This window comes from Podarcis pityusensis (assembly GCF_964106645.2).
Source record: "Podarcis pityusensis genome assembly, chromosome: 14".
Lineage (NCBI taxonomy): Eukaryota > Metazoa > Chordata > Lepidosauria > Squamata > Lacertidae > Podarcis > Podarcis pityusensis.
In genome coordinates this window covers 14,086,297-14,097,768 of record NC_138039.1, presented here as the reverse complement: position 1 = coordinate 14,097,768, position 11,472 = coordinate 14,086,297, and the positions used below count along the sequence as shown (strand labels likewise).

Genomic DNA, 11,472 nt, shown 5'->3' with positions numbered 1-11,472 from the left:
TCTCCCCTCCCCCCCGCGTTGCCCCCCTTTTGCCCGCATCTTCGGCAAATGCCTCGGTGCAAATTGGGGGCGTGATCTATCCAGACCTTCTCTAGGAGCAGGGCCGCATTTAGGTTTGATGAAGCCCTAATATACTGAAGGTAAAGGGGCCCTTTAAATGTCCTGCTATCTTTTGTCAACAACAAATTGTCGCTGTTTTTTGTGTTGAATATATGCTATATGGTAATTTCTGGACCTAATAGGTCCATACACAACACAAAACACTGTTGCTGTATGTAGGTTTTATTTGTTTTGTTTTTTATCTTATACTTTGGAAATCTACATCCAGTTCCCCCCCCCCTTTAAATTTTGTGGGCCCCCCCAAGAGAGTGGGGCCCTAAGCTATAGCTTTTTTAGCTTATACGGAAATCTGGCACTGCCTAGGAGCAACAAAAACCTGACACTTTCACTCCCCCTTTCCTTTTCTTTCTCCCCCTCCCCAGAATTTGAAGCAATGCAGCCTCCCCATCCTGACACTTTGGACCAGAAGAGGGAGGTTGTGCCTGAACCTAAGCAAGAGCCTGTAGTTACTTCCCAGGTAAAGACAATTGCTGTGTGAAGAAGCACTTTTTGTTTGTTATCCATCCTGTATCTTTCAACATTCAGCTTCATTTGGATGTCCATGCATCCTGGTGTTAGGAGAAAGTAAGAAACTCCCCCTCCCCCCCACTTTCTCCTTGCCATGTCTAATTTTCTAAACTTCTATCATGTCACCTCTGGCTCGCTTTTCCCCTCAACTGAAATGTCCCCAATTCTGTATGGATTCAGTTCCTCTCCCTTGGTGTCGATCCTCCAGCTTCAAAGGCACTGTATCACCGAATAGAGGCTGCAGCAGAACAAAAGATGGGGATTGGAGGCTGACCTCATGTCCTGCGCCTGGGCTCCCTGTAGGAAATGACTAGACATGGACTGTCAGTTTGATGTTTCCCAGTTCTTCTTATCTTCCTGAATATTCCTTACTTTGCAGATTTCATTGCAGGGACAAATCCAAGGTATTCGTCTAATACTAAGTAGCAGGTGCTGTTTTGCACAGCTCTGTTCTCCACTTCACCTCTTTACAAATCAGCATCACATGGAAATATGCATGGATTTCATCCTCTGTGTTCTTGTGTATTTGAACAAATCCTTCTTGATCAAAAGGATGAAGGAAGCGGGGTGGGGTGGGGAAGGAAACAAGGTTGAAGGTTGGTAATCCAGACTTGATGTTTCCATTTGTTCATATCATTTGAATCTCTGCCATGAATTCAGGTAGAGACTGGAGATCTCTGCAGAATCATGCCTTCCCCCTGGTAATCCAGAGATGTATACACTGGTACCTCGGGTTACAGACACTTTAGGTTACAGACTCTGCTAACCCAGAAATAATACCTCGGGTTAAGAACTTTGCTTCAGGATGAGAACAGAAATCGTGCTCCGGCGGCAGCGGGAGACCCCGTTAGCTAAAGTGGTACCTCAGGTTAAGAACAGACCTCCAGAATGAATTAAGTTCTTAACCTGAGGTACCACTGTAATTTGTTATTGGTGCTGATAGTTGTTAGGAAACCCCTATTCCCCTTGCAGAGTTACAGTTCCCAAAGTGGTTTTAACAATCAGTCCCTCTTCTTAGGGAACTCTGGAAACTGAAGTTATGTAAAGCCAATAGGGATCTCCTATTGGCAGGGGGGACCCTGTTGTTGTTGCTGTCTCCAGCTACCGCCCAGTTGGCACAGACCAAGGACACTGCCTTCCTGGTGGTGGTTTCCTTTTTCTTTTCTTTTTTTGAAATGTCCTTCCTGGTGAGATGTGTCTGCCTCCCTCATTGACTTTCAAGAGAAAATTTAAAACATTCTTAGGTATTTCAGTTGGTTAGAGCATGGTGGTAATAACACCAAGGTTGCAGATTTGAACCCCGTATGAGACACCTGTATATTCCTGCAGGGGGTTGGACTAGATGATCCTAAGAGCCCCTTCCAACTCTGCAGTTCTATGATTCCTGTTTGTCCAGGCATTTGATGGCTATGAGATATTGGCCATCACAGCCATGAAATTGTGAGAATATACTACTGTTTTTAAATGTGTTTAGATGCTCTAAAAGTTTTAGATGGTTTTCAATTGTGTTTGAATGATTTAAAAGTGTTTTATTCTATATTAAATTGTACTGCTTTAACATTTATGTTTGCTACCCTAGGCTCTTCTAGAAAGAGGGGTGTGATACAAATTTAAGAAATGAATAAGTGGGGATTTATTTGGAGCTGGATCTCCTGTCCATTTATAACATTCTGTTCACTGCACTTCAATAGCTCCAGGCTATGCTTTGAGTCTGGGTTCCTTTTTGGGATCAGCTTGTTTAAAATGTGTTGTTGTTGTTTTTGTAATTATACCAGGGTATTTATATTATTAAATTTGATTTTAAGGAGGCTCCTGTAGGTGCTGAAACTTCACCAGATTTGAGTGGGGATCAGAGCAAATCACCTCTTACTGATGAATCGATTGCTGCAAAGACCCCTTCTCTCCTTTCCCTACCAACATCACCTGAGCTGCCTGACCTAAAAACCTGTAAGTCAGAGTACAGCTTATTTATTATTTTTTATTAAATTTGTATATCACCCTTCATCCGAAAATCATAGGGCGGTTCACAACATAAAGATACAAAATGAGAACACAAAATACATAATAAAAAACAAGAACAAAAACAAACCAATAATCCCCCTTCCAAAAGACATTTAAAAGGGCATAGAATGTTAATAGGCCAAAGGCCCAGTTAAAGAGAAACGTTTTTGCCTAGTGCCTAAAGATCTGCAATGTAGGCACTAGTCAAGCCTCCCGAGGGAGAGCATTCCACTAACGGGGAGCCACCACAGAAAAGGCCTGTTCTTGTCTTGCCACCCTCTGGGCTTCACATGAAAATGGGCCTCAAATGGTGATTGCAGGATCTGAGCCAGTTCACAAGGAGAGAGGCATTCCTTGAGGTATTGCGGTCCTGAGCCATTTAAGGTTAAAACCAACACTTTGAATTTGGCCTGGAAACTAATTGGCAGCCAGTGCAGTCGCACCAGGATTAGTGTAATATGCTCAAACCGCCTTGCCCCAGCGAGCAACCTGGACATACTTAATTAGAATTGTACTTTTGCAAGACAAAAAAATAGTAGTGAAATCAACCAGGGAGAGAAAGAAGAGAGACCCTGAACCTGGCCATAATGGCTTGGCTGTGATGTGTGAACACAAACAATATCGCTGCTTAAAAATGAATTCTCAAGAATAATTTTTGTCCAGGTACTCCAAGAGAATTATTGGAATGCTACATATTTCCTGTGCTTCTACCAGGAATGGCAGAACTGCTACATCAGGCTAAAAAGGAAAAATGTTTTGAGGTCAGTTTTCGGTGATTAATTTGTTTTCTGAAATGTAATGATTTCTTTTAAACTATTACTCTGTACCTACTTGACTGTAGTTCTCAAGACAGCTTATAGTATTATTATATACCAGCTTATAGTATTATTATGTAGCAGCCTTCCCCAGTCCAGCGACTGCAAGATGTTTTCAACAGCTTCCTTCATCCTTGACCATGTTGTCTGGGGCTGATGAGAGCTGTCAGCCAAAACATCTGGAGGGCACCAGGTTGGGGGAGACTGGTCTATAGGATGGCCATGATAAGTGAGGTCTCTCTGTGTGAGAGCAGCTGTGCCTCCAAATGCACGCAAATTACAGAGGATGAACATCACTATCCTGCATTGCTTGTGAATTTCTCCAGAGGGATCAGGCTAGCCTCTGTTGCATATAGAACACTGGGCTCCTGACAGATCTTTCTTTAGAAGATTCAGCCATTTATTATACAGTCATAAGATCCAATATTTATTTTATATCCTGCCTTTTGAACTAGTGATCCCCAAAGTGGCTTACAACAGATTGCAGTGATACACACACACACAAAACAAGCCCTTAAACCAGGTGTGGGAGAACCTTTGGTCCTCTGTATGTTGCTGAACTACAACTCCTATCATCCCTGGCCTTTGGCCATGCTTGCCGGGACAGATAGAAGTTGCAGTTTGGCAACATATGGAGGTCCAGAGGTTCCCCAAACCTGCTTTAAATTCAATACATTCCCAGCAGCTCTTTGCACCATGCCCAATGGATGTGCTTTCCTTCTGCTCTGCAGTCCTAGGATAGTTGACTTACAGAGCTGAGTCTTGTTTCTGGCAGAGGCCAGAGTGTGCATCCCTTCAGCTCTGCCATTTTCGGGGGCGAAGCAAAAGCAGTCCTTGTGACATGAAACGAGCTGGCTGGATCAGGCCAGTGGCCCATCTAGTCCCACATCCTGTTCTCACCATGGCCAACCAAATGGGAAGCTCACAAGCAGGACTCAGGCGCTACAACACTCTCCTCTCCTGTGGTTTCCATCAACTGCATTAATAGCCACTGATAGCTTGATCGTCTATGAATTTGTCCAGTCCTCTTCTAAAGCTATCCAAGACGATGGCCATCGCTACGTCTTGGTGAGAGTGAATTCTGTTGTTTAACTTTGGAGGTTTTGATGGCCTTAGAGATCTGGATTCCGGAGGTTAGAAGCTGATCCCCTGGTTCCCCCTGTTAAGTGTGCCCCAGCATGGAAGTGCCGCGGCATGAGTATGGTTTTAAGGTTGCTAGTTTGTTGTTTCTTGAGCCTGGCTCCTGGCCAATTAAGTATTTTGCGAAGAGCACATGCAGGCTGGAGCACATGCCTCATTAGTGTGTTGAAATTGAGGGTCCCCGCAGGTTTAATGATGGGCTTTGCAGAAGCTAACCTTATTAAGTCTTCATTTCTATTGTATTTATTCTTTGTTTTCTGACTGGCTTATCATAGTTAAGATGCAGCTATTAATGGTACATTGATTTCCAACCCCCCTTTTAAAACACATGCACACACGTAACAGCAGCACGTTCCTTTAAAGCAATAACAACTTGGGCAATCTGAAACTCATTTCAAAATGACACCTGCAATTAAATAGCTGATAATAGAAGCTTAAGATCACTGTTGTGTATGTGTTTCTTTAGCAAAATTGGTCTCAATTGTATTAAACAGTGATGTAAAATGCATTTTTTTTTTTGTATGCGACCGACTTCTACTTGTTCAATATTTTACTTTTATTTTAAAATGCTCATCTCTTGCCCTTCTGTCTCTAATAACATTCAAGGCTTCAATATGCAATATACACGTAAAATGAAGTAGTGACAATTAAAAGAAGTGCCACAAAAAGCAGGGGGAGGGAAAACTCAAAATAAGGTCAGCAGAGAAGCATGGAGAACTTTATGGTCTTACAGTCTCGTCCCATCTCTGAATGATAATGTGTATTCCTGCACTTACTTAAACATGCCGTCAACCACCTTGGCTGCATTTGGGAGTCCTCTTGCTCTTTCTACTGAGTCAGAGGGTGGGGAGTTGAATTCTGCCCCAAAGTCCTACCTTGATGGCGCTACCACTGTCAACAGCTTAGAGAATGGTCTGTATACAACTTGTAAGTCATCTTATAGCTGAGTACACAACATACATTTAAAGCACTTTCTCCCCCAAATAATCCTGGGAACTTGTGATGGGTGCTTGGAATTGTTGCCCTGTAAGGGACGCGGGTGGCGCTGTGGGTTAAACCACAGAGCCTAGGACTTGCCGATCAGAAGGTTGGCGGTTCGAATCCCCACAACGGGGTGAGCTCCTGTTGCTCGGTCCCTGCTCCTGCCAACCTAGCAGTTCGAAAGCACGTCAAAGTGCAAGTAGATAAATAGGTACCGCTCCAGCGGGAAGGGAAACGACGTTTCCGTGCGCTGCTCTGGTGTGCCAGAAGTGGCTTAGTCATGCTGACCACATAACCCGGAAGCGGTACGCCGGCTCCCTCGGCCAATAAAGCGAGATGAGCGCCGCAACCCCAGAGTCGGCCACGACTGGACCTAATGGTCAGGGGTCCCTTTACCTTTAAGGGATAAACTACAGTTCCCAGGATTCTGGGGTGGGGTGGGGAATGTGCTTTAAATATATGGTATGTACACAGGCTATGCTAAATATTTTGAGAGTTGATGCTATTGTTTGCAAAGGAAAGAAAGCATAATTGTTACTTGTAATTGCCTTTTGAGGGGGGGATGAGGAGCTGTTCATCAAGATATTAGCATAATTTTTGCACTGTATTGTCTCCCAAGGCATAAAACAAAAGCGATAAAGAATGGAAAATTATTCTCATTGTGAAAATAGTTTCAAACACATCTGCTGGTTAACAATACACATTGTATAGAGGTTTCCTGTGCATATCCGGATTTGTTCAGTATCACACAGCTGTGCCAAAAACAAACTTCATTTACTATTTTATTTTCTGGCTGAGAAACTCCTGGAGCTTGAAAAATAGATGGGGGCTACCTAGTTTGTAGATGGGGTTCCTAGTTTGTGATTTCATGAGCTTCCTTGATGTTACATGCATGACATAGCATAGAAGATGGATTGGGGGAAGCGGGGTTCAGCTCAGTTGGATACAAAGCTCTCTGACCACCCAGAACCGACTGCGCTGTCTGTTACTTTTTCAGCAAGGGACTTTCCTTCCCATTGACACTAGACGTGACCTAACGGGAGTTCTGCGATAACAACTCCCAATCATTCCATCTGTTTCCGATGTTCAGTCTGTGAGTGTGCTGCTTATGTAGCACAAGAGACAGGATTTGGCAGGCCGATGGAAACTCTCAAGTGTTGTTGAATCCTTTTTTGGGGGGGGGGGTTGAGCTAAAAGCAAAAAAATGGAAGTCTGGAGAAAGTTCCAGTGCTTCTGGTTCTGTAGCATCAATGTGGCTTCTAAAAGCATCCAAGGAGCAGACATTCCATCAGGTGACAGCAAAGGGAGAGATGAGACAGCAGGGTCTACTCTGTTGCCATTGCTGAAATACCAGATCCATCAGGCTCTTTCCTTTCTTCTGCCATCTACCAGCAGCTGTACCATCAGGGTACAGCAGAAAGAGAGAGGGGAGAGCAGAGCCTACTCCATCAGCTCTACCAAAAAAGCAACTCCATCAAGCTCATTCCTGTCATCTAGCAGTAGACATTCCATCAGGCTCCAGCAGCCGTTTCTCCTTCGGTCCTTTCTTATACCATCATCAGAAGTTCATTATAAGAACTTCGTAACTTTTTAGAACTGGCTCCTGGATTTGCTTATATTCCTCTTCCCTTCTCAACCCCTTCAGCTTTTTGTTGGCGTGTCTTTTAGATTGCAATCCTGAGGTCAGAGAACTTATTTGTTTGTTATTGATCTTATATAAGTTGCTCTGGGAGCCTTTTTGGCTAAAGAGCAGGGGGTGGTGAAAAAGCAAAAGCTTTAAATAAGTGAATAACAAATAAAACTTGGAGTTTTCCGTCAGCCATTAGTTGTTATTATACTGTATTGTTATTTTTTCTGGGGAAGGAGCAAACTTTACTGTGAAGCAGCACACTGGGCAATTTTTCACCAGAAATATAAGATTTAACTTGTGAAGTGGGAGGGGAGAGAGGAAAGCTTATAAGTGTCTAGATTATTACTTTGGCTTAAAATAGACACGGTATTAAAAGACCTTGTGAGATTTTACTCCCAGCCCATTGCATAATCCAGCAGGAAATTATCTCCCAAAAATCCTGATAGAAGTGAATGGCATAAGAATGCAAGAGCCCTGCTGGATCAGGCCAAAAGCCCACCTAGTCCAACATCCTGTTCTCACAGTGACCGGCAAGGTGCCTATGGGACATCCACAAGCAGGATTCCTGCATTGCAGGGGGTTGGACTAGATGACCATTGGGGTCCCTGCCAAGTCTATGATTCTATGACGGCCCTCTCTCCACTTGTGATCATTATTATTTATTCAATTTTCATTCATCTGAAGATCAGGGGGTGGTGAGAACACAAAATACAGAACGAACCAACCAATAGCCTTTCCCCTCCTCGGCACAAACACATTTAAAAGGCTACAGATAGTTCAATCAGCCAAAGGCCTGGTTATAAAGGAAAGGTTCTTCCTAATGCCTAAAGATACGTTACAAAGGTGCTAGATGAGCTCATTCCACAAATGGGGAGCCACCACAGAAAAGGCCTGTTTTCGTGTTGCCATCTTCTGGACCTCTTATGGGAGGGGTCACATGAAAAAGGACCTCATATTATGATTGCAGGTTCCGGGTTGGTTAATATGAGGAGAGGCACCACCAGGGCTTCAGATTTGGCCTGCAATATCGTTTCCACCTCTTCCCTCCCATTCCTTTTTCCTAATGCATCCTGTCTTTTTTCTTTAGACTGAAGGCTGAAGGCATGGACTACTGATTTTTGTAAGCCACCTGGGAAGCCTTTTTGTCTGAAGAGTTGGGGCACAAATGCCTTGAATAAATAAGCAAGCCCCCCCCCCCCGACGTCAGGGGTGCTGCTTTTGAGTCACGCTCGCTGATGAGCTCAGCCGCAGAGTAGAACCCTGGAGGTTTCCTTGCATTAACTCTCTTAATCCCCTCAATCCAAATGGCCTGTTCTTGGAAACTGTAATCCCAGGAAAGGATTTGCTTCTGCTTCCGTGTCATAAATATCAACTTAAGGGAACACATTTCTTTTACTTTCAGAGCGGGGTGGAATAAGAAGCAACTTCCAATGGGGATTCCCACCCTCTAAAGCTGCTTGTAAGTTCCAGCAGATAAATGAAAGCCTAGCTAGGCCTTAATCCGGAGACATAGATAAAGAGCATGCGAGAGACTGCATGAGTTTCTGGCAGTGTCCCCTTTGGTTGCTCCAAACAATACAGAGCTGAGATGGGGAACCTGCAGCCTGCGGCCTTCCGTCTCATTTCATGTGGCCCTTGGTATAATCCGTCTTGCTGAACACTGAAGCCACTCTTTCTTTCTGGACTGCCACTCTGGGAATCATAGAATTGGAAGGTACCATGAGAATCATCTAGTCCAACCCCCTGCAATTCAGGACTCTTTTGCCCAACTTGGGTCAAAAGATTAAATCTCGACCCTGAGATTTAAGAGCCCCATGCTCTACCGAGTGAGCTATCCCAGACTTCCTCTTCTACCTTATGTGTGTGCTTGTGTCAGAGAGAGAGGAGGGGTGCAGTGGAACAGAGAGGCGGGGAAATCTATGCAATCCTGCTAAACAGGAGTGGGGAACCTTCCGGGGGCCACATGCCAGTTGTGGGCAGGGCCAGGGGGCAAAGTGGGTGGAGCAAGGAATGTAACTTCTATATTATATAGTAGGCTAGTTTCTAAACACACACACACTCGCCTCTCTACCATTCTCCATCCAAGCAGGCCAGAAGTTCAAGGATGCATTTCACCCAGGCAAAAACTCTTGAGGATTTGCAGTAGGGCTGGCACCGGGTGTGGCCTGGGGAGAGAGATCCAGATAGTTTAGGCTGGGGGGCTGCATTCATCACAGCAGCATAGCAACCCCCTGCCACCCAGAATCCAACCTGAACACACAGCCACACTAAAGACGCCCGTGCCGCCCTACGACCCCCAAATGCCCTGTGCGGATCACCACCACTACGGTGGTGCGGATCCCCTGGCTACCTACACTACTGATTCAGCACCTGGGCCTGCAGTTCTCTACCCCTGTTGCAAGCAATGCCCACCTTTGGCTCTGGTTCTTTCTGCCATTGGCCCCAGCTCCATTCCCCGTTGGCTACGACCCCAGTTGACTTTTCTCCTGGGTCAAGAGCCCTACATAAGAAAAATGTTCCCAGGCCTGGCAGGGGTGGATAAACCACGATGGGATCACTGTAGGAAGGGATCTATCTTACCTATCTATGGGATGCATCTAGCCAAACCTCATTTGTAAATAATAATAATAATAATAATAATAATAATAATAATAATAGTAATAATAATAATATCATCTCTGACATGTGATCAAGGCGACATACAAATTATAATGAAAGCATAAAAGCAAGCAGAACCAAAATCAATACAAAACAGGCACCTGTGGCAGGGGCCTGTTCATTCTACTGGGAAAGCTTGCTGGCTGTTGCTCTGACATTTGTCTCATTTTTGCGTCATCTTCTGTCTTGTAGAGGAAAAGGACAAGATTCATTGCCTTGGATTTCCTAACCGAATGGCTATACAAGTAAGTTACTTAAGCTTTGAAATATTAAACCTGGGGCAGCCAACCTGGTTCTATCTAGTTCTATCTTTTGCTGGAGTACAGCTTTAAAGAACTCCAGCCAACCTGGTAAAAAGTCAAGGACAAAATCCAACAAAATCTGGAGGGCACCATGTTGGCCGTGTCCATATTAAATGCTCCTAATTTCCCCCCTGTTGTTTGTGAACCATTTTGAGACCCATGTGTTTGATTTCCTTTTCTAACGGTGCCTTTTTAACCTCATGGCGGCCCGATCAGCCACAACCCAAAGAGGAAAGACGAACCGTTTGTTGAGTTCTTCGAGATCCCTTTTGTGAAGGAGTGGCTAAAGGACCAGTAAGTATCACCCAGGAATCAAATACAGTATGCCTGCCCCCCTCCCCCCTTCCCGCCTGCTCATCTTGCCCCCTATCTGGCAAACCTCAGGATAGAGCTCAGTCAAATTGTCCCCTTTTCAATTGCCTTTATTATTCATGTGTAACAAAGACTCTCTGACATGCATGCTAATTTGGTATCCACCTTGTTCCAAGGCATTTTTGTCCGTGGTTAATTTGCACAGAAATTGAAAGGGAGAATGCTGAAGGATTCGTTATTCCTGAACCCGGAGAGGAGGGGTCTTTAAATTGCCTGCTATTGTTCTGATTATTGTTATACGAATGAACAAATATTGTTTACTGGCGCATGACAACACATCTTTTTTTGTGGGGGGTATTCTGTTGATTCAAAGGGTTCCTTCAGAGTGGGGCCAAATGCGTTTCCACTGTAGCACTTTTGCAACTATGAATAGGATAAGCAAGACTACCTAAATGGGTGATGGCATGTGAATCGGGCGGCAGTGTCACCAATGTGTTTGCTGCCCTGGGCTCCTTTGGGAGGAATAGCGGGATATCATTTTAAGGAACAAACATGTAAATAAATAAGGTGGTCCCTCCAGTAAATTAATAGAAGGAGATTGGGGTGCTTCAGAAACACTGGATGTGTGGGGAGTTGTAATAGGAGGAGTGTTGCATACTATTAAGCTATTCTAGAGCCTAGCTCAAAGTCACCTGCCGCTTTGCGAGTGTATGAAAGGAAATAGCCTTCATTTCTGCATTTGTGTGGTTTCCTGTGCCATCTGCCCACAGCCAGCTGGCACATGGGCATTTGACTGGGGTTACAAGAGCGCTTCAGTTAGTTTGCATTATGAAGTACCTCAAAACACCCTCTTGTCGAGCTTTTCATCCTCCACTATTGACCCTCGGAATTCTCAAAAATTTCTCAGGGGTTTGACTCCTGCTTCTGTCTGTCTGTCTGTCGGTCCATCCGATGGCTTCTTTGTTCTACTAATAAATTGCAGAATTGCACATAGCAATTTTTCTCT

General features: G+C 44.4%; 1 protein-coding gene across 4 annotated transcripts in view; it reads left to right on the top strand.

The window, feature by feature from the left end:
• Positions 1 to 11,472, top strand: part of IQCK (IQ motif containing K) — a 35,080-nt gene that overhangs the window by 148 nt on the left and 23,460 nt on the right. For 2 of the 4 annotated variants that reach the window (XM_080981253.1, XM_080981250.1), the window contains exons 2-6: positions 483 to 577; positions 2,433 to 2,574; positions 3,292 to 3,389; positions 10,045 to 10,097; positions 10,371 to 10,448. In XM_080981253.1, coding sequence (XP_080837379.1) covers positions 483 to 577; positions 2,433 to 2,574; positions 3,292 to 3,389; positions 10,045 to 10,097; positions 10,371 to 10,448 — 466 coding nt within the window. Of the gene's footprint in view, positions 141 to 482; positions 578 to 2,432; positions 2,575 to 3,291; positions 3,390 to 10,044; positions 10,098 to 10,370; positions 10,449 to 11,472 lie in introns of all 4 variants that reach the window. The other 2 variants (XM_080981251.1, XM_080981252.1) reach the window with 2 other exon arrangements.